This window comes from Pteropus medius, unplaced genomic scaffold (genome assembly GCF_902729225.1).
Source record: "Pteropus medius unplaced genomic scaffold, Ma_sr-lr_union100, whole genome shotgun sequence".
NCBI classification, from domain to species: domain Eukaryota; kingdom Metazoa; phylum Chordata; class Mammalia; order Chiroptera; family Pteropodidae; genus Pteropus; species Pteropus medius.
The window spans coordinates 13,343,889-13,368,399 of record NW_024350926.1 but is presented as its reverse complement, the minus strand read 5'-3'; the positions used below and the strand labels follow the sequence as shown (position 1 = coordinate 13,368,399).

The 24,511-nt window shown below is 37.4% G+C and overlaps 1 protein-coding gene across 1 annotated transcript in view; it reads right to left on the bottom strand.

Moving 5' to 3' along the window:
• CNBD1 (cyclic nucleotide binding domain containing 1) overlaps positions 1-24,511 on the bottom strand; it is a 173,359-nt gene that overhangs the window by 82,011 nt on the left and 66,837 nt on the right. Inside the window, exons 5-6 of the mRNA XM_039841979.1 lie at positions 20,189-20,334; positions 7,650-7,843 (exon numbers count right to left, since the gene is read on the bottom strand). Coding sequence (XP_039697913.1) covers positions 7,650-7,843; positions 20,189-20,334 — 340 coding nt within the window. The remainder of the gene's footprint in view (positions 1-7,649; positions 7,844-20,188; positions 20,335-24,511) is intronic.

Genomic DNA, 24,511 nt, shown 5'->3' with positions numbered 1-24,511 from the left:
TTGGGAGATTGAGAAATTGGGATGCAATGGTTGAGTGATTAGTTTGCTTAAAATAGTTTCATCCCAAATTAAGGACACACACATACTGGCAGCAAGTTGGTTTCACCGGTCCCCACGGCCCACCACCACCAATCCCCACTCAAATAGCTGGTTACTGACTGGCTGGCTGGAATTGATACAAGCTAGTAAAGAATGTCTTTGAGAGGGTGTTTATTCCCACAAAACGTAGGAATTAATCTAAATATCAACAATAAAATTTATGCAGCCAGCAATTAAATTATGCACATGTGCTTATTATCTCTGGTTACCCAATTTATACAATTACAATGGGAAACAGAGCCATTGCCTTTACCTATTTTAATAAGAGTATAAATGGTACAGTTATAGTTGCCAAACTGATTGTAAATAAATATCACTGTTTTCTTTATGCACTGGTCCTTGAATCACATGACTGAGACCATTTGATTTAGACAGGCACAAACTAATTTAATCACTGTGGATTTAATGCCTTTATAATCATCACTCCTGAACCATAGCAGTGATCATATAATTGTTCGCTCTTCATCATGTACCAAGCACCATGCTAGATGCTTCTATTGTCATTCTTTCAAAAATGTGCCACATGTAAATTGTTGTGTTAAATGCTAATGTGGATATAAGTCAATATCTGTGATTTCAAGTGATGTCCAAATAAGCACAAATTCCTTAAACCTTAAATTTGAGGTTGTGTACTCTCCTGCCTCTTTTTTAACCCTATCTCCAAAATATTCCTTTAGAAGAATGTATCATTCCAGTAATATAACTTATTCGTTGACACCAAAAATATTCTGTGAATTCTGACTTAGTTTTCGTAACAGCCCTTTAAAACCACAGAAAATGTTTTCCCAAATCTGTTCAGTCTATCCATTTAAAATCTAATCTTTTCAATCTATCTTCTTTACATCCTGCCAAAAGGTACTACTCTTTCCTTTAAGCTCAAATATTAACTGCTGCCTACTAAGTTTACTTGGCCACTCATACCTATTACTAATATGTAATGATCAAAGCAGAACATCTCTGAGCCCTTATTTAGTGTTAAGCACTTCCATGAATCATCTTATTTAATCTTCAAACCAGCACTCTGAGGAAGATATTATTAGTATTCTTACTGCCACTAAACCAATCTTGCAGATAAAGAAACAGAGGTGCAGAAAATGCAGGAACACGTCCAAGGTCAAACGGCAGTAACTAGCAGGGCAGGATTCAAGCTGAGAAGTGCCGCCATCCGAGTCCTGTGCTTTTATCTTCGCCTCTATCATTTTGAATGGCAGAGAGTATTTCTCTTGTTCTCTACCTTCTCTCTCTAAAGGACATCAAGAAGGACAGCTCCGTCTTGATGTGGATGCATACGGGTGTCCTACATAATCTGTTAAGCATGTAAGTATCTACAAGGTAGAGACAATATGCTTCGATTCGATATGTAATGAAAACAGATTTTGGAGATTGTGACGAGGCTAGATAGTTACGGCGAAACTGAACTGTGTTCAGAAAGCACACATTAATTAGCAATGATGGTTACACACACAGCCATGTAAAACGAGATCCAAAGCTGAGTTTCAAGATCATGGATGAGAAAGATATCCCAATCGTAAAACTGACCAAGCTTCCTGACAGCCTAACCAATGAGTGAGATGTAAGGAGAGTCTCATGAATTAACCAGCGAAGTGAGGCAGGACCTTCCATGTTCCGGTCTCAGGTATGCGAGCAGAGAAAGGAAGAGGAGGGGTGGGAGCAGAGCGTCCCCGTGCCGTGTGGAGGCTTCTCCCCCACGGCCATGGCTCCTCAGTGGGCACTCACGAGTGGGGTTCTCGTGTGGGAAGGGAAGGGAAGTGATTCTGGACACAGCGAGTACGCTCACCACGGAGGAGGCCCAGCTGCATGTGTCGTGCCTGGAGTGACTTCCCAGGGGATTTGACTTAGGGCCTTGCGTAGGGTGCTGCCTGACTCCAGAGACCAGCCACGGTCAAAGCTGGGGAAGAGTTCACCATCCGACAGTATGTAGACATGTTCTTAATATTTTTATTCTTAATTTGATTCAATTACAATAATAATAACAGTAGTAATAAAAAAATTCACTATTATTTGTTAAACTCATATCCTGTGCCAGAAACACAGTTACATTTTCTCATGTAATCTTCACAAAATTTCCTGAGGTAGGTACTTTTGTTATTCCCATTTTTTATATGAAGCAATTAAGTCTTAAGTTGTCCAGTGCAGCACAGTTAGTAAGTGGCCAAATGAGGAAAGTCTGTTTAAAAAGCTGATTTCAAAAAGCTACGCTACACTATTACTCTTATGACATATATCTGCTCTATAATAAAAAAGCTTTTTGTTTTAATGTATAAATCAATATCAAAAAAAGGCAAAAACAAAAATGATTTCCATACATCTGCACTGCACTATTGTTTTTAGTGCACTTTATGTCTGCAGCAGGAAGTAAATTCAGCAAATGTTTGTGCTCTGTGTTAGCATCATAGTTATCTCATGAAAAATGAATTTGATCCTCAGACTGTACGGTTTTCACCTTATGTTCACTCTACTCGGATGATGCCAACTTGTCAACAAAACTGTTAGAGGGTAAAATTGAAGAGTGAAGATATTTTTTTTTCTTCTTTGTAGTTTGGTTCTCTGATATAACACAATAAAAAAGCAAATAATGGCAAAGAAGGCAAACAGATGGAGAAAAAAAATATATATATATATATCCATCCCTTTGGTTATTTATGAAAAGCCAAAAAAACTCTTCTGAGCACAACTATTTGGAAATAGTAATATTTTTACTTGTAAAAGTCCCATTAAATAAACACACAGAAAGGCCAGTTACTAAAATTAGGAAAAGAGCAACACGTTTTATAAATATAACTCAAATTTTCTATAGGGCGCCATGTCAGCAAACATAATTTACATTTTTGGTAATCTAAGATAAATTTAGTGAATAAGTCACATAATTGTCCTTCAGCAGACTTTAATGACAGCAAAAGCTCTACAGTTGCTGACAGTTAACAAAATTGTCAGTCTTTATTTCTATCCTTTTTCAAATATTCTATCAGAAGTACAAAGAAAAAAAAAAAAGAACTTTAGAGCTGTGAACTGCCTGCCAGCCAGCTTGCAATGAAAACCCCATCACTGTAGCACTGAGGGTCTCTGACACACTGCAGCAGTACAACTGATAAAACTTCTCATGGTGTTGAACAGTGGTGGGGTGTTGGCCGAAGAGAATGCACTGAAAGTCATAATATCTCAGACCTTTGTGATGTTGGGGGGTGAGTAATTATAAGATACACAGAATAAAGTGACTGTTGCTAGGGGATGTCAATACACTGGAGAAAGAATGAAAGGTTGAGGAAAATCAATCATCAACTTAAGGTGAGGTATGTATTTCAAGGTTTCCATGGCAACATAAAAAAACCTCCTCTTTGACGGTTATGAGACAGAAGAAGCAAAGGAGTTGGCACGGTATTTAATTATAAGGATAGCATAGCTACAGATAGGGTTGTGTTCACAGCCATGAAAGCTGGAGTAGTGACTTTAAAACCTGGGTACATAAAGTGTCTTCATGGCCACCTGTTACAGTGAGGAAATATGAAGAATGCATAAAAAAAAAAGGAGTTTTGGCCCAGGTCTGGTTCACAGTAGCTCCACTGAGTCATTATATCTAATTCATGGCAATTTCCATATACCTTAAATGCATGATTTGGTGGATACTTGGTAGATCCCCAGATGGTTTCTTGGCCTTGGGAGTACGAGCTGTCAGTGAGAAAAGCCAAGTGGAAGCCTCTGAGATTGCCCTCCCCTCACCCTCCTTCATCTTAGTCAAGACAATAAATCAAAACTGCATCACGGATATCAGCAATGTGGAGGACCAAGAAGTCCCACTCAGCCCTCACAAAAACAACGATTTAAAAGTAGTGAACTACAACAGCTACAGAAGAGTGTTCGCATTCAATAAAGAAGCTGCAGCATCCCAGGAGCATCAACACTGAGACTGGTCAGAGAGAGAAAGGAAGAAGCGTTCCACCTGCCCCAGGTCATTCCCCAGGCAGTGCCACCCAGTGACAAGAGGAATTCTCTGCACTGTGAGTTCTCCTTCACAGGAACAGGACCAGGACCAGCAGCCCTCGCCACTGAGGACTGCCACAGTCTTGGCCAACAGAGATGACGGAGCCTACGCTGCTATGCCTCCTAGGACTGGAGCCACGTGCGCCCCCCAGGGTCGGCACCCCAGGTCCTGTGCATGTACACTCCACGCCCAGCACCACTACTGCACGCGCACCTCACCCAGAGGAGGGAGAGAGAAAGGGACAAAAAGCTTCCTTAAAGAAATCATGACCTCGAATTTCCCAAGCTGGAGAAGGAAACAGACATCAAGATTCAAGAAGCCCAAAGAATCCAAATAGGCTGAATGTAAAGAGGTCTAACTCAAGACATATTACAATTAAATTATCAAAAGTCAAAGACAGAGAATTTCGAAAGCAGTAAGAAAAAAGTAATTTGTCGCAGTAAATGGAACCCCCATAAGATTATCAGTGAATTTCTAAGTAGAAACCTGCAGCCTACGACAGAGTCAAATGACTTATTCAAAGTACTAAAAGAAAAACTGCTAATATACCTGGCGAAACTATCCTTAAAAATGAAAAAAGAGATTAAAGCCTTTCCCAAACAAATACAGACTGAGGGAGTTCATTACAACTAGACCTACCTTAGAAAAACTGCTGAAGGGATTTCTTCAGATTGAAGCAAAAACACGCTGAACAGTATGTGGAAACATAACTCTCTCTGGTAAAGGTAAATATATGGTCAAATACAGGAGAATGCAACACTGTGATGGTGGCACGCAAATGCCTTCAAATCCGAAAAGACAAAAATACTAAGAATAACTATAACCACAAAAAAAACTGTTTATGGGTGCACAATATAAAAAGAAGTAAACTCTGACTAAAAGTACTTGAAGAGGAGTAAAGTAAAAATGCAATTTTTGCATGTGAGTGAAGTTAAATTGTTATCAACTTAGAGAGAACTACAAGATATTTTATGTAAGCCTCAAGGTAACCACAAAGAAAAACCTACAATATATATACACATACACAAAAGGAAAAGAATGGAAACAAATCACAACCAAAAAAATCATCCAATAACAAAGGAAGACAACAAGAGAGGAAGAGGACAACTTCAAAGCAGACAGCAAACAATTAAAAAGTGACAATATTAAGTCCTCACTTATCAATAATTACTTTCAATGTAAATAGGTTAAATTCCCCCAATAAAAAGACAGTGTGGCTAAATGTATTTAAAGAGAGAGAGAGGCTGTGATAAGCTGTCTATAAGAGATTAGATTCAAGGACACACATAATAATAGAAATAACCAATGAATTCAGTAAAGTTCCAGTTTTCACAGCAAAAGAAACAATCAACAACAACAAAAAACCCCATATGATGGAAGAAAATAGTTGCAAACCATATGTCAGATAAGAGGTTAATACCCAAACTATATAAAGAACTCTTGCAACTCAGCAACACAAACAACAAAAATCCAATTAAAAAATGGGCAGAAGACCTAAACAGGCACTTTTCCAAAGAAAACATCGAAATGGCCAACAGTATATGAGAAGATGCTCAACATCACTAATTATCAGATTAATTCAAATCAAAGCCACAATGAGAAATTACTTCATACCCGTTAAAACGGCTATTATCAACAAGACAAGATAGAGTAAGTGTCTGTGAGGAAGTAGAGAAAAAGGAACCCTTATATACTGCTGGCGGGAATGTAAACTGATTCGGCCGGTATGGAAAATGGCATAGAATTTCCCCCAAATTAAAAATAGAACTATCATACGATCCAGCAATTCCAATGCTGAGTATATATTCAAAGAAAATGAAAACAGAATCTCAAAGAGATATCTGCACGCCCATTGTTTGTAGCATTATTCCCAATAGCCAAGATATGGAAACAACCTCAGTGTCTGTCAATGGATGAATGAAGAAAGAAGATATGGCATGTGTATGTACATATATATACACACACACATACATGTGTGTGCATATACACAATAGAATATTATTCAGTCATAAGAAAGAAATCCTGCCATTTGCAACAACATGGATGGACCTTAAGGACATTATGCTAAGTGAGATAAGTCAGACAGGGAAAGACAAATACTGTATGATCTCACTTATATGTGGAATTTTTAAATGCCAAACTAGTAAAAACAAATAGTACAGTGGTGGCTACCCGGGGAGGGGACAGAGAAATGGGAGACAGTGTTTGAAAGCACAAACTTGCGCCTAGGAGATAAGTCCTGGAGATCTCACGCAAGGACAGGGATTAAAATCAACAATACTATATTAGAAACTTCAAAGTTTCTAAAAACTAAATCTTAATTGTTCTTACCACAAAAAAAGAAATGATAATCATGTCTTTTGATACAGGTATTAAATGCAATATGATACAGGTGTTAGCTAATGCTATGTGGCAATCGTATTGCAATATATAAATGTATCAATAAACACATTGTGCATCTTAAACTTACACAGTATCATGTCAATTATATCTCAAAGTGTCAAAATTAATTTATAAAAAAATTTTTTTAATGTCCATACTACCAAAAGTGATGTATAGATTTAGTGCAATCCCGATCGAAATCTCAGTGGAACTCTTTACAACAACAGAAAAGCAATTCTACAATAACACAGAACCACGGAAGACCTTGAGCGGCCGAAATGACGCCGGAAGAGAACGAAGCTGGAGGCGTCGCACTTCCTGAGTTCGAACTCCAGTCACTGGCCCCTTAACCGCGGGGATACGGCCTGAGAAGTGCGCCGTTAGGCGGGTTCGTTACTGCGCAAACATTAGAGACGGCACTTACTCAGACCTAGAAGGTGTGGCCATATAACCAGCTGGACCTGGGGGCTATTCACGGTCTTCTGTGGTTCTATAGTGCTAAATAACTGCGCTCGAATTGGTTCCGTTGGCTTTTTCTACTCTGAACATCTTTACCACCCGCAATCTAAACCTGGCTTTTTCAGTCATGATTCTTGGCAAAGCAGATCTGACCCCACCTGGAATATCTAGAGATCCAGAAAGATACTGAACTTTTTATTTTTTGACCAGCTGGTAGTCTTGAAATATTACCTATAAATGAAGGATTTTCTTCAAGTAAGACTTTCTGATTGTAATGGAATCAACTCTTTGATAACCCTGGCATTGCTCTTGAGATAAACAGGCTAAGCACACATTCTTAACACGATTTAAAAGGCCTTTCATAATCTGTCCTCTCATCCCTTCAAGTCCCCTGTTCCATGTCCCTTATCTCTAACTACCCTCCTTCCTCGTTTGGTGATTCGATGACACGGGCTTGTCTCCACTGTCAAATATACCACAGACCCCTGCCAATGGGCCACATGTTGCCGAAGGCATCCCTCATTAAATTTTAAAACAAATACCAAGTTCAATGTTAATAGTGTAGTTTTTATTTTTAAAAGCTATATTATCTTAGATATTTCTGGACTCACTGAAGTGAGAGACAGCTGGAGTTAAACGTCTGGAAGCGACAGAGTTCTACCTCAGTGACACCCCGCTGTTGATGGAGGAGCGCAGATTCGGATCTTACCATGGGGTCGCACGGAGGCGTGTGCATCTCAGCAAGTACCACATTTTCTAAGTTGTCACTGAAAACAAAGCTGTGGAAACTCTGAGGTATAAAAGTGGCTGTCGACTCACTTTCTTCAAGCAGATTCTTATACACCTGTGTTTGAGGTCGAGCCAGGCCTTTCAGTATTACATAAAATCCATCGTTTCCAACCACTGTAACAAAATAAAACCAAAAGAGATACACTTATATCCCAGACTTACATCCCAGGCTCTCAGATAAAGACGTGATGACCACACGCCATTATACTCACATCACACCATTATACTCACTTCACGTTCCACAGTCCCTTTCAGTTAATACAATGATAGCAGCTTTGCTGTAGCACCGAGGCATTTACAAACAATTTACTCAATAACAAGAACAACAAAGATATGTCTACACATTCATAGAATCCCTTCCTGACGGCTGTTATAGTAATCAACACTCTATGCAACTGATCGGATTCTAGGGAAGAAACGTGGTAACACGTCAAAATATAAATTTAAGAGATTATGGGAAAAGTAGAACCAGAAAAGTCCTTGAAGTTTTAAAATGTTTACCTTCCCCTCAAAAATGCCATTTTGCCTATTTTACATTGGTCACACCATCCACCTACTATCAATTTCCATTTATGTTTGCTCTGGGGATGATGACGGTCACCCGCAGAGCTCAGCGAGGACGGCGACTGAAAGCTCGGCAGGGGCGTTTGCTCCCGCATTGCTCCCGCTCACACTCACACTGTAACTCTCCACAATCTGTCGTGTGATCCCAATTCCTCAAGTTCAACTCCGTGCCTGCCGGTCTGGCAGGCCTGTTCACTTGTGAGCACTGGAATGCTGCTTGCTTAAGGCAGCTCTAGGTCTTCTGAAGCTGGTCCCTTAAATGAGGCAGGCCTGGGAACCGGGTGCTGTCTCTCCATTTCTCAACTCTTGACAGAGCCGGAGCAAATGAATGAAGTGTTATTAACTTGCTATAAACAAAAACTTCACAAATTGATTTTCAGGGACAATTGTGTTTCTTTTTATGCCCTAAGAGATGTTGACTGCCTGCCTTCTCTGCTTTTCTCTAAACTAAGGGCATATTAGTGGGGTTCTCTTGGTCACCATCTGTGCACAGTGATTACAGGAGAGTGGTTTTCAGTCTTCTCTAAAGCAAGAGTTGTGTTTGCTTTGAAGCCTAAGCTTAAAACAGATTCCTTTCTGGGTAGCAATATCACTTCTCACTAAACAGCGAATCTATGTGGCAAGGGCACTGCAGGAATATTGCTTTTAAATAACAATCGGGTGAGCTGTGTGAGAACTACATTGTAGTAAGTGCATTGTAGAGGCAAAAGACAGTGAAATTTTATAACAGTAATAATGATTGCGACCAATTACAAAAATGTACAAAAATATTACTAGCAGCTTTGTCAGAATAGCTAAAAGCTAGAAACGGCTCAGGTGTCCATGCAGAAGAAAATGCATAAAATCTCTTGTATATACACACATGGGAATATCACTCAGCCATAAAATGAATGAACCATTGATTCAAGTGACATGAATGAATCTCAGAAATACTGTGCTGACTGAAAGGCTTTCACCAAAAGAATACACACTATTTCATTTCATCATAGAGTTCTGATAGCTGAGTTATATTAGAAAAAGAAAAAGGAAGACAGAAGAGCAGCTGCCTCTGGCAGGTGGCCAGAGAGGGGCGGGGAAGAAGCAGAGGGAAACTTCTGGGGTGACAGTGAAGGGGTTTGGGTTACAGCCACGGTCCCCAAACTTTGTGGCGCCAGGGACCGGCACTCCTATGAGAACCTAACGCCTGAGGATCTGAGGCGGAGCTAAGGCGGTGATGCTGGCATGGGGAGTGGCTGCAGATACCGATAAAGCTCGCTGGCCCGCCGCTCCCCTCCTGCTGTGCAGCCCGGTTCCTGACAGTACACAGCCCAAGGGTTGGGGACCCCTGTGTTACAGTATTTGTCAAAACTCATTGAACAATACACTTAAGGTACAAATACTATGCACATTACCGTATATAAATTTTGCCTTAAAAAAAATAAAGGACTGGAAACAAATATTGAATCTAGGTAAACACTGAAGTGTTTAGGGGTGCAATGTCCTCATGCTACACTTATATCAATAGAACAGAATATGATGCAAACATAGTGGGGAAAACTGTAGGAAAAAATGTGCAACTACAAGATGATGATAAACCTTTTTCGACCTCTTTCTGTGTCTTAAGCCAGACACTGTTCCAAACATAATACACTTATTAACTTTTTCTATCCTCTTAGCTATTCTATAAATCAACTACTATGACTGCCCCCATGTTATAACTGAGCACACTGAAGGCACTGAGAAATGAAGCATCTCGCCCCAGCTCGGAGAGCCAGCAGCAGTATTTAAACAGCACTGGGTCAGGCTACAGCACTGTGCTGGCCCTTGTAAGTCAGTGCAGCATCAACATTCTCTCTCCCTCTCTCTGCAACCCATCCCTCCCCTTTCTCTTTCCCTCAAAATGTATTTGGTAGTAATATGGTTTCAGTTATGGTAAAGTAAGACTACACGTGTGACCTACACAGATGTTTCATTTTAAGTGGAAAGAAAGTCCATTTCAAAGTAATATATGTTAGTTTAAAATTTTGAAAAATAAAAAAAAATCAACATGTGACCTATAAATATATGTTTATGGCATAAACATTATTTAACATAAACAAGACTGAAAAGAGATTTCATATTACAGTTGTTCATAAGAAAATGGAGTGTAATTTAAATAAAACTCATCAAAAAAGACACTTAATCGCTGAGCGAAATAATAGTGCTTGATTAGAACTGCAATGATACCTTCCCCTAGTTTTTCTCCATAAGGTTACTGCTCTTAAATCTTAATAAGTAGGTTGATAGACTGTTCCTAAAAAAATGGCTCATTAATAAACAACCTTTCTATAGATTTCCAAAAATTGAAACATAGTAATTCCTGTTATCCAAACATGCTAGACTTGCCATGAAAAACAGCTATCACATACTGACCATCAGTCATCTGCCATGCACTGTGCTAGGTGCTCTATCACTGATACTTTAATCATCAAAAGTGTTATTTATCCTTAGTCCGTTTTTCAAACGAAGAAATTAAGGCACAGAATAATTAAGTAACATCAAAAGTCACAAAGCACATTAGCTCCTGGATGTCTTCAAATATATTTCCAACATCTGAAGGATATACACATGTGTGCAAACCCATAAAAACACATACACACACAGGAGTGTGCATGCAGTATTAAATTTTATACACACACACACACACACACACATACATACATACAGTATGGTATATGTGTATTTGTGTGGATATATATACACATATACACATATACACATATACATAAACATTGATGATCATTTTAAAGATTTTATAAAGGATCTCAAAGGGAATCCAAAGAATTCTTAGCATTTTGTTACAAAGTTCAGTTCAAACATTAAACCTGAAATTAATGTAGCTGGTTGATTTATGAATCTATCAAAATTAGTTTGGTAGAGATTTGAAAATAAAAGAATTTAAAAAAATTTTTAGAAATATATGCAGAGTGTGATGAGTTTCGGGGTGACATCTTCATACAAATACTAAGGGAGAAAAAAGAAAATTCTCAAACGAAAAAATGGCATAAAATTGAATTAAAAATGAACACTCAAGCAATTAACAGAGAATTCTCAGAATTCATACAATATAGGAAATCAGCTCTCAAATATATGGCAAATGATATAAATACCATAAAAAATGTATAAAGAAAAAATGCAGTAGAATTAAGCTCTCAAATAGCAATTGAAATATTACTTACAAATCACGAAGCTGTGTTAAATTTATGAATTATGACAAAAAAGGCATTTATTAATATTCAAGATAAGTATAAGCTTTTGAAATTCCTAAGCAATGAGAAGAAACATAGTATAGGCTTCTTACTCACGTTTTCAAAATACACAAAATTATTTTGTGTAACTTTTAGAAAAAAAAAGAATACTCCAAGCGACAAAGAAAAAATTGACTATAAGAATATAAAATGGCATTAAAATGAATCAAAATGGCATTAAATCTTTATTCCCAGATTTTGCAAAAGTAAAGGAATTTGATAAAATCAAGGTGGTTAGGAGTAAGTTTTCTACAATTATTTATCTAGCCGCCCTCCATGACATGAAAAGCCAAAAGAAACATTTTCATAGGACTTGAAGAAAATTCCTAGTTCAGGACCTTGTTACCTTAAAATAGCTTTTGTATTAGTTGAACAAGAGATATTCAAAATGAATTAAGAGTGCTAATAATAGAAAGTTTAATTAATCATTTTGATTGTGACTTTTCAACAGGTTCGAGGCCAAACACCAAGAGAGACTGATGCAAATGCGCTGGTGAGCTCGTTGCGAAGGCCCCGCCCCCCGCTCCCCGCCCCCACTCTGGTCCACAGAACCTGCCGTTGAATCCCTCCATTCTAAACGATGTCAACGTCTGCAAGAACTGCCCTGGATAAACAGTCACATTGCCACCTGGTTAACTCTCATTTGGCCTATAAAACTGAGTTTGAGTGTGACCTGTGTACCACGAGCCCTCCCCGACCTGCGCCTGCGCCCCACCGCCCTGACTGACGCCCTCCCTGGGAGCCTTTAACAGGGATTTCACTCACAGGCTCTGCTTTCTCAGTCTCAGCGACGCAACCTCCGGGACAAGGACCCCTGACTTTGCTCTCAGTATCTCCAGCCCACAGCACGTCACCCGAATGACTTTAGGCACGTAGCAAATACCTGAATGAATGAAAGCTTTTAACGATCCTCTACTGTATTTCTCTCCAAAGAATTTTATCTAACATTTGGGAAACTCCCTTTTCTTTCCTTAGAATTCTGTCTTTGGAAAAATGAGATAAAACCCTTTGATCCCCTCTTTTCCTGTCAGACCATTAGGTGGGAGCCTAGGGAAGCACCAGGAAGTCGTACATTTTGAGCCAGGCCATTTAATTTGTGGAGCCCCCCTTATAACGCCTAAATAGTCCCAGAGATAACATAACAATAGCAATGAATGCCCTTTTCATAGCTCTTCTGATCTGATATTAAGGTATCTTCGTAGATGGGGTTTTGTTCTTATGGACAATTTTTCCTTTCTTAAGATGCCAGGAGTAGTTATTTTAAGTCACATGTCTAATAATTTTATTTAGGTTATTTCTATAATTTGTATAATTTGCAGAAGATAAAGTACAAGTAAAATTGAGTATTTATTTTAAGATTAAAAAACCAAATAAATTATTATTATCATAGAGCTAAATGGAAGGGATGAAAAATTCATTTCAACTTATTTTGGGCTCAGACCTTACATTGGAATAGCCTCTCAATATTGATGCTTCCTGCCAAATATTTGTAAAGGTTTCATAAAGGGAGAATTAAAAATTTTACAAATTGTTAGTGATTATTTTAATAACCTTAAATATTATTTCTTAATATTTTTTACTTAATCTTTCCTACTAAGAAAAAACACAATAAGAAAATTTATTTCAAAATCGCTTGTTCATATTCATAACACACACATTAAGGTCAAGGCCTTTGTTTGCCATAAAAGATTCTGTTCATTCATTTAGACTAGATCTTGTTAATCTCAGTTATAAGTGAACTTACAAAAATACATACAATATTGCTTTAAAAGTTATGAATAGAAGGAAAATTGAGTGAGAAAAAAAGATGAAGGCAAGAATAAATTAAATTATAAAACAAATTCCATGAAATCCTGCATATTTACAAGGAGATAGCATTGAGTAAGGAGATCATTTTTGCTCCATTTGCCTTTTTAAAAGTTTTAATGCTTAAAATTTTAATCAAAATAATACCACGTTTATTTTAAATCAGTTTTTAAAGGCTTATAAAAAAGTCCCTAAGCTATCTAACATGCAATACAAAATGGGGAATGTGATCAGTTACTTGATTTAGCAACTACAAAAGAATTAAAGAATGACTTGCCTGGAAGTCCCAAAATCACTGAATATATTTCTCCCAGTTCCCAAAAAAGAAAATAATGTAAATACAACTAAACACTTCACAAAGCACATTATTAAAATACAGGGCATAACATATTATTTCTAAGGACTTAAAAATCATTTCTATATGAGAAGATCAAAAGCAGAGCCTCTGGCTATGCAACTGTTTACCAATACGATGCAAGGTAAATGCGACTTTTTCTGAAAGAATGAATGGGCTACCTATTGGAGACTACCATTCAACAAGAATTATTTCGTTTTGAACAAACTTTAGATCAGTATTGTAGATTTAAGGCTGTACTAGTTACAGTGCATTCATTTATCAAATATTTATTGAGGGGCTATTATGTCCAATCATCTTAACCGTCTTAGGCCATACTTCAGATTAAGAGCACGTGAGTCACAGGCAGGCCTGCTGGTGGGGTGAGGCCGGGGGAGGACAGATGCTTCTGAAAGCTGAAGAGCTCACCTGAGTCGTAGTATTTATGCCTAGACATATGCAGGTGGCAGAGCTAAAAATACTTTTATTTTAATTTTTTTACTTTTTTAATTAAAAATTATTAGGGTGACATTGATCAACAAAATCTAATAAATTTCAAGTGTACAATTCAACAGTATGTCATATATGTACTGCATTGTGTGTTCGCCACCCATAGTTACTTTCCTTCCGTCACCAGATACTTGACTCTTGTCCCTTTATCTTCCCTCCTTCCCTCTGGTCACCACTAATCCACTGTCCGTGTCCATGTTCGCCTCTAAAACTAAATGTAATAAATGGAAGCTCCTACAAACACACAAAAAAAGTGTTTTTCCTGACTCCAAATTACATACAATTGAACATTTTAAACCAGTTATCAAAAGCTATTTTGGTCTATTAAAACAAAGGAAAAAAATCTCAGAAAAGGTTTTAGAAAAAGATCTACTAAGAAACCATAAATATGTGGCCTTTTGTGACCAGCTTCTTTCATTTAGCATAACATCTTCAAAATCCACCCTGATTGTAGCACATATCAGTATCTTATTCCTTTCTACTGCCGAATAATATTCCATCGTAAGAATATATCACATTTTTAAAAATCTATTCATCCACTGACAGAAATCTGGGCTGTTTCCACGTTTTGGCTATTGTGAGTAAAGGTGCTGTAAACATTTGTGCCTGAGTTCTGAATGAATGTATGTTTCACTTCTCCGGTTTACACCTAGGGGTAGAACTGCTGGGTCGGTGGTAAGTTTGTGTTTAACATTTGGGAAGCTGCCAAACTGTCTTACAAGGGGGCTTCTTTGTAGGACTAAATATTTGATCTCTATTTTACACGCCTCCCCTGACCCCACCCCAGAAAAGCATGAGAAGTCCAGCTTCTCTGCATCGCCACGGCACTCACTTTTACGTTTACACTGCCCTCGTGGGTATGGAACGGTGTGCCATCATGGTGTTAATTTACAATTCTCTAATGACTAATGATGTTGAGCATTTTTATGTGCCTATTGGCCATCTGTATATGTCTTCTTGTGAAATGCATCTATTCAAATAGTTTGCCCATTTCTCAGTTGGGTTAATTGTCTTTTTGGTATTGCCCTGTAAGAGTTTTTCATGATCTGAATATGAGACCCTTACCTGGTGTAGGAATTGCAAAATTTTCTCTCATTCCAAGGTTTGTATTTCCACCTTCTTGATTATTTCTTTGAAGCTCAAAATATATTTATCTCATTCCCTCTGCTTGTTTTGGGATTAATTGGCTCTTCTTTTTTAGTTTCTTAAGGTGGAAGGTTAGGCTATTGATTTGAGTTTTTTTTTTTTTTTTTTATACAGGCTTGGTGAATGGGCCTACTCCTGGAAGACAGGTCAAATCATGATGAATCTATTGCGCAAGAAATTTGGAGAGAGATCCAAACCTATACTGCTGCCTCCAGTGGCTGTCAGGCTGCTGGTTTTCACAGCTACAACAGTTGCAAGGCTGGGTTATAGTATGGAGGAAATAGGGCAAGTAAAAATGCCACAAAACTCGCTATTCTCGCCAAGACTCCGACATTTTTGTTCTATAAACACTCCTTGGATTATTACGGGTCTTTTCCAGAATTCTGAAAAACTTTTCAATCCATCTATGGATCTGTGGAGGTCCTTATCCTCCCATTCTCAAAGTGCTTGTCTAGTTTGTTTATTTTTGCTGCTATTTGTTTTAACATGTTATCACTTGTAGCTAAACTCCATGAACACTCTAGAAAATGTCCAAAACACTGAAGACATCATTACTTTCAAAAGTCGTACTGCTTTTTAAATATTAAATTATGTGTCATTTTTCCATTCTTGTTTCACATATTTATATAACATTTATACAGATATATTATCTCAATAGTCTGCCTATATTACCTTGTCTAGTTTACTTATTATCTCTGTTCCCCAAGTTCCTCTTCTATAAAATGAAGATAATCGCCATACAATTTAGAGTTTAAAAAATATTATGCAAAGTAGTACTTATAAATTATTAAGAAAAGCAGATCAAAAAAATTATATAAAATATATGAATATTATTATTATAATCATTTAAGGAATTCCTCTTCCAATTTCCAGCCCCTCTAATTCTTTTACTCTTATTGTTTCATAAAACTTATTTCCTGAATTTATATTACATTTTCATTCTTTATCTTTCCTATATCCCATACTAGAAAATAAGTTCCAATGACAGTCACTAGCACATAGCGAAGACTTAATACAAGCTTGTTAAATAAATGAATTGTGTTTATGTTATTGTAGGAAATGGGAACCAGTTCTATGCATTTTTCTTTCCTAAGCATTTAGCACAAAACCATGTTGCATTTTTGCACGTGACGAAAGTATATAAAAAGATTTTTTTAAAAATAACTCTTCGCTATTGGACAAAACTGCCAACTCTTCTGAAATATTCAACCCAGGAATTAGCCTAGAGGGGTTGAACAAATGTGAGTTCTATTCTGTTTGTTTTTCCAATAAAGTCAAATAGGTTTTTTAAAAAATTATTAGATTTTAGATACTGAGTAACAGAATTATGTTCGACAACTTGAAAAGTGCTTCTTTATTAATTCAAAATATTCCAGTACCAGAAGTGGAGGAACTTATGCGTGTGGGGTTTCTATTTCTGGTGTCATCTACTATTGCACCTATTCTGACTGTTCAGGCAGGCATTTGCTGTAATTAGAGAACACCTGTCTGATCAGGTGTTAAATATTTCAAATATCGACCCTGCTTACAAATTTCACTGTTTAGAAATTAAGATTCAAAATGACAATGAGAAAAATAAACATCATGGCAAGCATCTCTGGCATTTTCGTGAGATTGAAGAGTTGTTGCTGTCGCATTAATTTTCTCAAATCCTCACAGTCACCTCTTAGATAGGAAAAGGCAAGAAAGGAACTGGGTTCTCACAATGCAGAGAGACTGAGAGACTCTGGCCATCTTCCAGGTCATCATAAATCACAGGAAACACCTCAGCTGACCCGCCTTTAGGGCCAACAGGCATTCTTCAGAGCTAGATTTGCCTTTAAGGGAACCAGGGTGTTTATGGCAAGACTAAATAACTGATTACTTATATCGTACGAATGCATTATTTGAATTATCGTTAACATATATGGAAGAGATGCTCACTATGTTCTTTCATGAGATTTAGCTACTATGTCTTTATTATATGTTAAATGAAATTTAAACCACAATGAGAAATAAGTCTATGCAGGTTAAGAAAATGTTAAAAATTTAGTAATATAAAAATATTCTCAGTATTAAAAATAAATATTAAATTTTATTAAAATAAGAAGCTATGGTGTTTTTGAGATATAACTTCATGAAAGTTGGGAGTAAAATGAAATAAAATAGAAGAAAGAGAAGAGAAATAACACTGTAAAACTTTATGGACTTCAAGTAAAGAAAACAGAGCACAGATGAAATAGATAATAAAAGAAAAAACCCTTACATCAATCATTTCATGGGAATATTTCAATGTTAATATAAAGGAATACAGTAATAAAATTCTGATCGTGACTCTAACTCTAGGTTAGCCACTCGATTGGATTCGCAAGCAAGCTCATGATTTCAGCTTACGAGAGCTTTAGGTTGCCAATCACAACGTCCCCTGCCCAGGCCATGAAATAAGGGATCCAAGGGATCATTCTTGAGATCATTTGAACAAAGTAAACTATATACCTGCATAGCACATAGCAATTGATTACTATATGGAAAGTATATTACATATATTATCTCTACTATAGAATATATGTAATCCTAATGTAGCAATCAGGATTTAATACCACATTGGCTTGAACAGGAGAGATGTATGTGTGTTACTCAGTACTTCAAATCACACTGTTATTGTTCTCCCTGTTAAAACTTCATCATTTAAGGAGAATGAGTGAGCAATGGTAAGTCTAGGAAGCTGCCTCAAATAACGAAGCTCCAAAGACTATGGGCAGAAATGAAACAGAAGGTGCAAACAGCTGTTGGAATTGCAGGCGAGAAGCGCAGCCTCGGCAGCGCGCTGGAAGTCAGCAGCTGGGTGACAAGGGGCTGCAGGGGGCACTTTAAAGAATGGCAGAGGGAGGGGGTGCATATGGAAATAAAGAAATGGGAAGGAAAGATACCTCGTAGGGCTTGTGTTTTTATGTTGGATGAACGAAAACATTTATGAAGGCCAGACAGTTAATGAGTTGACTGCCTTGGGCGTGAAACAGACCTGAGCTGTCAGAATCAGATGCCTTAAAAACTCAAGAGAAGGCTTTTGACTCAAGGTAAATGTAAACACAGAGACTGCTAATTTTTTTTAAGTGTTTGAAAGTATGAGTTTAATATTAAATGCAAGTTACTGAAATGTGAGTTATTAAATGTGAAATGCCTTACTTAATATATAAATGATCAATTAAAGTTGATGTTTGCCAAGGAATGAAAATTTGTAGTTTAACACTTAATCACCTGGGTTGTCAAGATACCATCAGAATACAATATCTGCTTCTAACGGTAATTTTAAAACCAGAGTTCACTGTTCCCATTCACTGCCCCTCGGTTCCTCTACCCTCCACTAAGGTAACAATTTTAAAAATACGTCTTTTCCCACTGCCCCTCTGGGGCTATGCCTATGCATTTTTGTGCATGTGTATAGGTACACATATCTGTATCTATAACTTCAGGCATTTAGGAAAATACGATATACATGGTTGCATTTTTATATACCTCTACAGCTCTATTTTTATTTGGCTGTCGTTAATAAGCTTCCACATCAGTGTATGTAGATCTACCTCATCCCCTTCAACCACTGACTAGGATGCCATCCATGGAGCAACTGTGTCGCCACGCGTGTATTCCATCTCCTAGTGAAGGGCATTCAGGTTGTTTTCATATTTTTTACAATAAATCGAATTTCAGGGATTTGTGATAAAACAAAAATTTTAATTACTATCCTCAAGCTAATGGAAAAGCAATGTTGAATGTTCGTTCTTTCTTCTCTTTCAAAATCATTTATCCTCTGCAAAACTCCTAGGATTTAATTTTCCGGGTTTGATGTCGAATTTAATGAAACTAATTATGAGAGAGGGCCATTGGGGGAAATCTCTTGAAATATGTAAATCTTTTCAATAGACACATGTTTTCCAAAATTCCAATTAGATTTTAAATGCCATGATCCTGATGAACCAGTGGCATGATGGACCGAGAATGGGTTTGGCATTAAGGCTACTTACTGTGTGTTTAAAATTCCACTCTAATCAGAAACACGCCACATAATACTCTGTGTCTTAGAGTCCTCGTCTATGAAGAATCATAATAATATCTACTTTCATTTATCACTGTGAGGAATAAAGAAGGAATATCCCTCATGCAAAGAATGTATTAAATAAACTTAGTTCCTCCTTTCTAACAGGTACTAGATAAATACCAAAAATGATGTTGCATTCTATTAGTTTAGGTGTGTGTGTGACTCTAGTGTGTTTACTTGTATGCTCCCCTATAAAAAAATTAAAATATAAAATACCGCTATTAAATTAATGTATCTAGTACATGTCCTTGGTAAAAGGACAAGAAATTACAATCAAGAAACTAAAATCTGTCTGGAGAGGTTTTTTTCCCCAATATCTGATCAGTATGGAACCATCAAATATTCACTTTGCCCACTTTCTGTCTTAACAATGGAAACCAATGCTAGATGGTTATTCAATGTGTGTATCGATGATCGCTTTTCAAAGTATGGTCCCCAGATGAGCAGCATTGCCTGGAATATTACTGGAAATAAAAATTAAGCTCCACCCCCAAACCTATCACACCAGAAACTCTAGGTATTGAACACAGCAATGTTTCAGCGAGTCCTCTGGGTGACTCTGACGTGTGCAAACGCTAGTGTACATCTTTAAAACGTAAGTTCTAAAACGTGAAATGTCATTCATTCCACTACTTATAAACTTAGAAATGAAATATGTCTAAGCAGTGGATTTTTAACATGTCAAGTGAAATTGACTATTATAATGATAGTGACATGTATTTTATCTTGCCAAATGTCCCTCCAGATTAGTCGGTTACCTGTGCTGCCTTTCACCCAGGTTTCGGAAGTGACACTCTTGCTGAGTGCTTTTAGATCCTCGTCAGTTAGCTGGGAAGTTAAATCTGGAATTGTTTTCAGCATCTTCCATACCATTTTGTGTTCATGCAGCGTCCTGCGCATGGGCCTTAAAAAAAATGCAAATTGAGAGACCATAGCATAAATACAAAGAAACAAATCAATCAAAACATTCTTGATTTTTGAGCGTTCGAATTTGTATTTCCTTTTCATTTAAGGGTTGCTTATGGACACCTGTGATGATATTTTATTTTGTCTTGGTAATCAACTTTAGAAACAGAATTTGTTCTTCCAACATTAAGAAGCATCTCCATGAAACTTCACATGTCAGGAAATGTACCTTCTTTTTATAGAACTCAGTGTGTTAACTGTAAGGTTATATTCCTGTTATTCTCCTACTTGGAGTTCACTGAGCTTCTTGAATGAGTAGATGATGTTCTTCATCAAACTGGGACATTTGGGGCCACTCTTTCTTCATATATTCTCTGCCCCTTTTCTCTGTCCACTCCTTCTGTGATCTCTATTGATGTTATCTATGTGGTAGGATATCGTTGTCATACTTCAATTTTATAGTCTGTAGTCCTATAGTGTGCACCTACCTGTCTCTGCTATTTCACTTAGTGGCCATTTAATAATTGTTCAGAGATTTCTTTAAATGCCTGAACCAATACGTCTCTCAATTTTGCTAATGGGCTGGCTCTGTGTTGTCAACTCTTCTTTTAATTCATTAGACATTGTTTCCTTTATTTCTTTGGATCTATTTATAATAGTTGATTTAAAAATCTTTGTCTACTAGGAATCAACATTTGCATCCCTCAGGACATCGTTGGCTGTTGACTGCTTTTTCCTCCCTACATATGGGGCACACTTTGTTATTTCTTTGTTTGTCTTGTAATTTTTGTTGAAAAGTTAAATATTTTAGCTAATATAATGTGGCAACTCTGGAAGTAAGTTTCCCGCCTCCCAGGGAACAACAGTGCCCTGTGAACAGAGAGCTGCCAGACAGGTGGCACTGTGGCAGCGCCCTGGGAGTGGAGCTTTGTGAGCAGCTCTTAGCCAGTCTGCCTACCCGGGGCTGCAAGGCTGCTGGCTTCAGCACTGCCACAGAACCTGAGACAGGAAGATTAAAACAGGTCAGAGCGAAAAGGCACAAATCCTACTCTTCTCCCAAGGTTCCACCATTTTTCTTGAATCGATTCCTCCTCATACTGTTGCAAGCATTCGATTAATTTTTCAGAGTTCTGTAAATAATTATTTTGACAATGTTTTGCCAGAATTTCATTGTGTTTATGAAGAAGCAGATACACAGAGACCCTCACCCTGTCATTCTAGAGGTCCTGCACGCCACACAGAATCCTAAATCGTCTGATCTGCATCAACGCCCATAAGTCCTCCCATAGCTCAAGGTCAACATGTTTCAAGCCCCCAGCGAAAAGGGGTTAGGAAAGTGCATGTGACCACTGGCAGTGAGACAATCCAAAATATTCGGTAAAAACACTACTAACATAAGAGATTAGAAAAGATGATGTTTAAAGCCAGGAAGTCATTCAAAAATTATAGCTCTTTGTCATTTTGATAAATGAATGGGCTTGTAATTTACACATTTGGACTAAACATGAAAAACATTATTTCCTACAATTACCGTCATTGCTCTGGAAACCCTATTCCTAATAAATTCTTGTTTCTCGACTTCCTACTGCCTCTCCTACGTGGGCATGGAACGCCACAGTGGGACTGTGAAGCAGCCAACGGGGCGGTGCCTCGCCCGCCTAACCTGCTCTCAGCACCATTCCCAGCTTGCTCGAGCTGCCCATCTGGTACCCATCTTCAGGGTTTCCCACGCTCCACCCTGACCCACGGCTAGCACGTTCCACAGTGCTGAAATTCACCCAAAACTTTTCTGTGGATCCCAGCACACGCTCCGGAAAGTCAGCCCTTACTTCCTCTCTTCAAACATGGCCTTCCTTCACCTCTCTCTCGATCTCAACCTTTATTATTTGGCAGGAACCCCCTTTACATCGTGTCTACTCCTTCCTTGGCACATCTTTCTGGCCTACTCTTAAGATATAAAAGCTGCTATGAAAGAAATTAGATTGACAAAAAGACACCTTCCTATTCATTTGTAGTCAAACAGGAAGAAAAAAAAACAGGAGTGGCTATGAGTGCCAGAAAGACTTCATTCAGAAGGAAGTGCCGAAAGGCCCATGAGGGTTTCCTCAATGATTTATAAACATCTAAGAAAGTATCTCGAGGTCCAGTCATGAAACAATCAATTTTTCATTCGAAGTGAAGATATCTAGGAATAGACTTGATTCATATATTTGAAGAGCTCTCAAATTAAAGAGGGATTAAGATTATTTTGTCTAACAATTTGAGAAGTTATAAAGAGGTCATTTTTTTTTCTAATTAAAAAGTATAATTAAAATATTAAAAACAATAAAAGAGATCCCTGGGGGGACACATACAAAATTCAAATGTTAGCTCCCTATCAAAATCCTCCTGCTGTTTGAGTTCATACTTCCTTTTAATATTGGTTAAAAATAACCAATCGAACAGAATCCACACGAGACTCAGTCCCAGGTACTGAGAAAAACTTGATAACTCCCTAATAGCTCAGAATTTGGAAGGACTTTGTTTCTCCCACTTGTTTCTTATTGATTTCTTATTTCTACTGGGTGCTCAATCTCTGATCTAGAAGGCAGAATTTGTTGTCAGTTTTACTTTGTTTTCTTTTAAATAATGTCTTATTCCTACACATGAAATTCAGATCAGATAGAGAATAGATCACCCACTTGTTTTCAGTCTTTAATATTTTCACAAATGCTACCATGTGATTCTTCATACAAGGAAGGATTGGACAAGAGCAGTGGTGTTTGAATAGACGCATAAACAGTCACAGAGCACTTCGCTCAGACTAAGTCTTATGCAGAGTGTACATGACGTCAGTGGATGCAGAACTAAGCTAGTTTAAGGAGGACAGAATGGGAAGATCGGTCAGTTTGCACACTAAACCTGCTCTTCCCCTACAAGTCCGCTGAATGAGCCGTGAGGAATCCATAGGGCTGATACAAAATCACAAGAAATCCAAGGTTCCTTTCAACATAAACATTCTAGTAATTAGTTAGGTTTCCACCATATTTTACATTCTTTATATTATCATAGGATTACAAGAAAGCAGAAACTCAGATATTCATACACAAATGTTTATAGCAAAAACATTTCTAATTAGCAGCATTATTTCCAATATCCAAAGGTGGAAATAAACCAAACTGACCTTCAGATGAATGATAATCAACATTTGGTGTGTACATATACTCAGTGGAATATATTACAGAATGAAAAAGAATGTATTAATGACTCACTCACCAACATGGATAAATCTCAAAAATCTTATGCTGAGCAAAAGATAGAAACAAGGTACCTACTGTGAGGTTTTATTTATTAGAATTTTGAGAAGAGGAAAAACTGCTATTTGGTGCTATAAATGAGGATGGTGGGGGATGGGAAATGACTGGGATGAGGCATGTGAGAAATTTTGTATGTCAATATCCATGGCACCATTATTCACAACAGCCAATAGCCACAAGTGGAAGCAACTCAAATGTACATCTTTTGATGAATGGATAATCAAAATTTGGTATACAAATGCAATAGAATATTATTCTGCTTTAAAAATGAGTGAAATTCTGATACCTGCTACAATATAAATGAACACTGAGAACATTCTCAGTGAAATAAGGCATCTGCAAAATGACAAATATTGTATGATTCCAGTTATGTGAAGTACCAAGAAGAGTCAAATTCATAGACACAGAAACCAGAAGAGTGGTTCCCAGGGGCTGGGGGGAGAGGGAAATGAGAAGTAATGATTTTTTAATTAAATTTACTAGGGTTGACATTAGTTAAAATTATATGTTTCAAATGTACAATTCAATACTACATCATCTGTATATTGCATTGTGTGTTCAGCACCCAAAGTGAGTATGTTTTTTCAGTTTGGGATTATGAGAAAGATCTTGCACAACGATGTCAATGTACTTGATATTGCTGAACTATTACATTATGCTTGCACAACGATGTCAATGTACTTGATATTGCTGAACTATTACATTTTAAATGGTTAAACAATAAATTATATATTATGCATAATTTACCAAAGTTAAAATAATTTATCAAGCACTTGTTATACCCTTGATCATATGTTGCATTGGGCACTGGATCCAAAGAGAGCATAGTCTTTTTGGTAAAATGGAAATATATGCCTCTATTATAACAAAAAAAAGGAA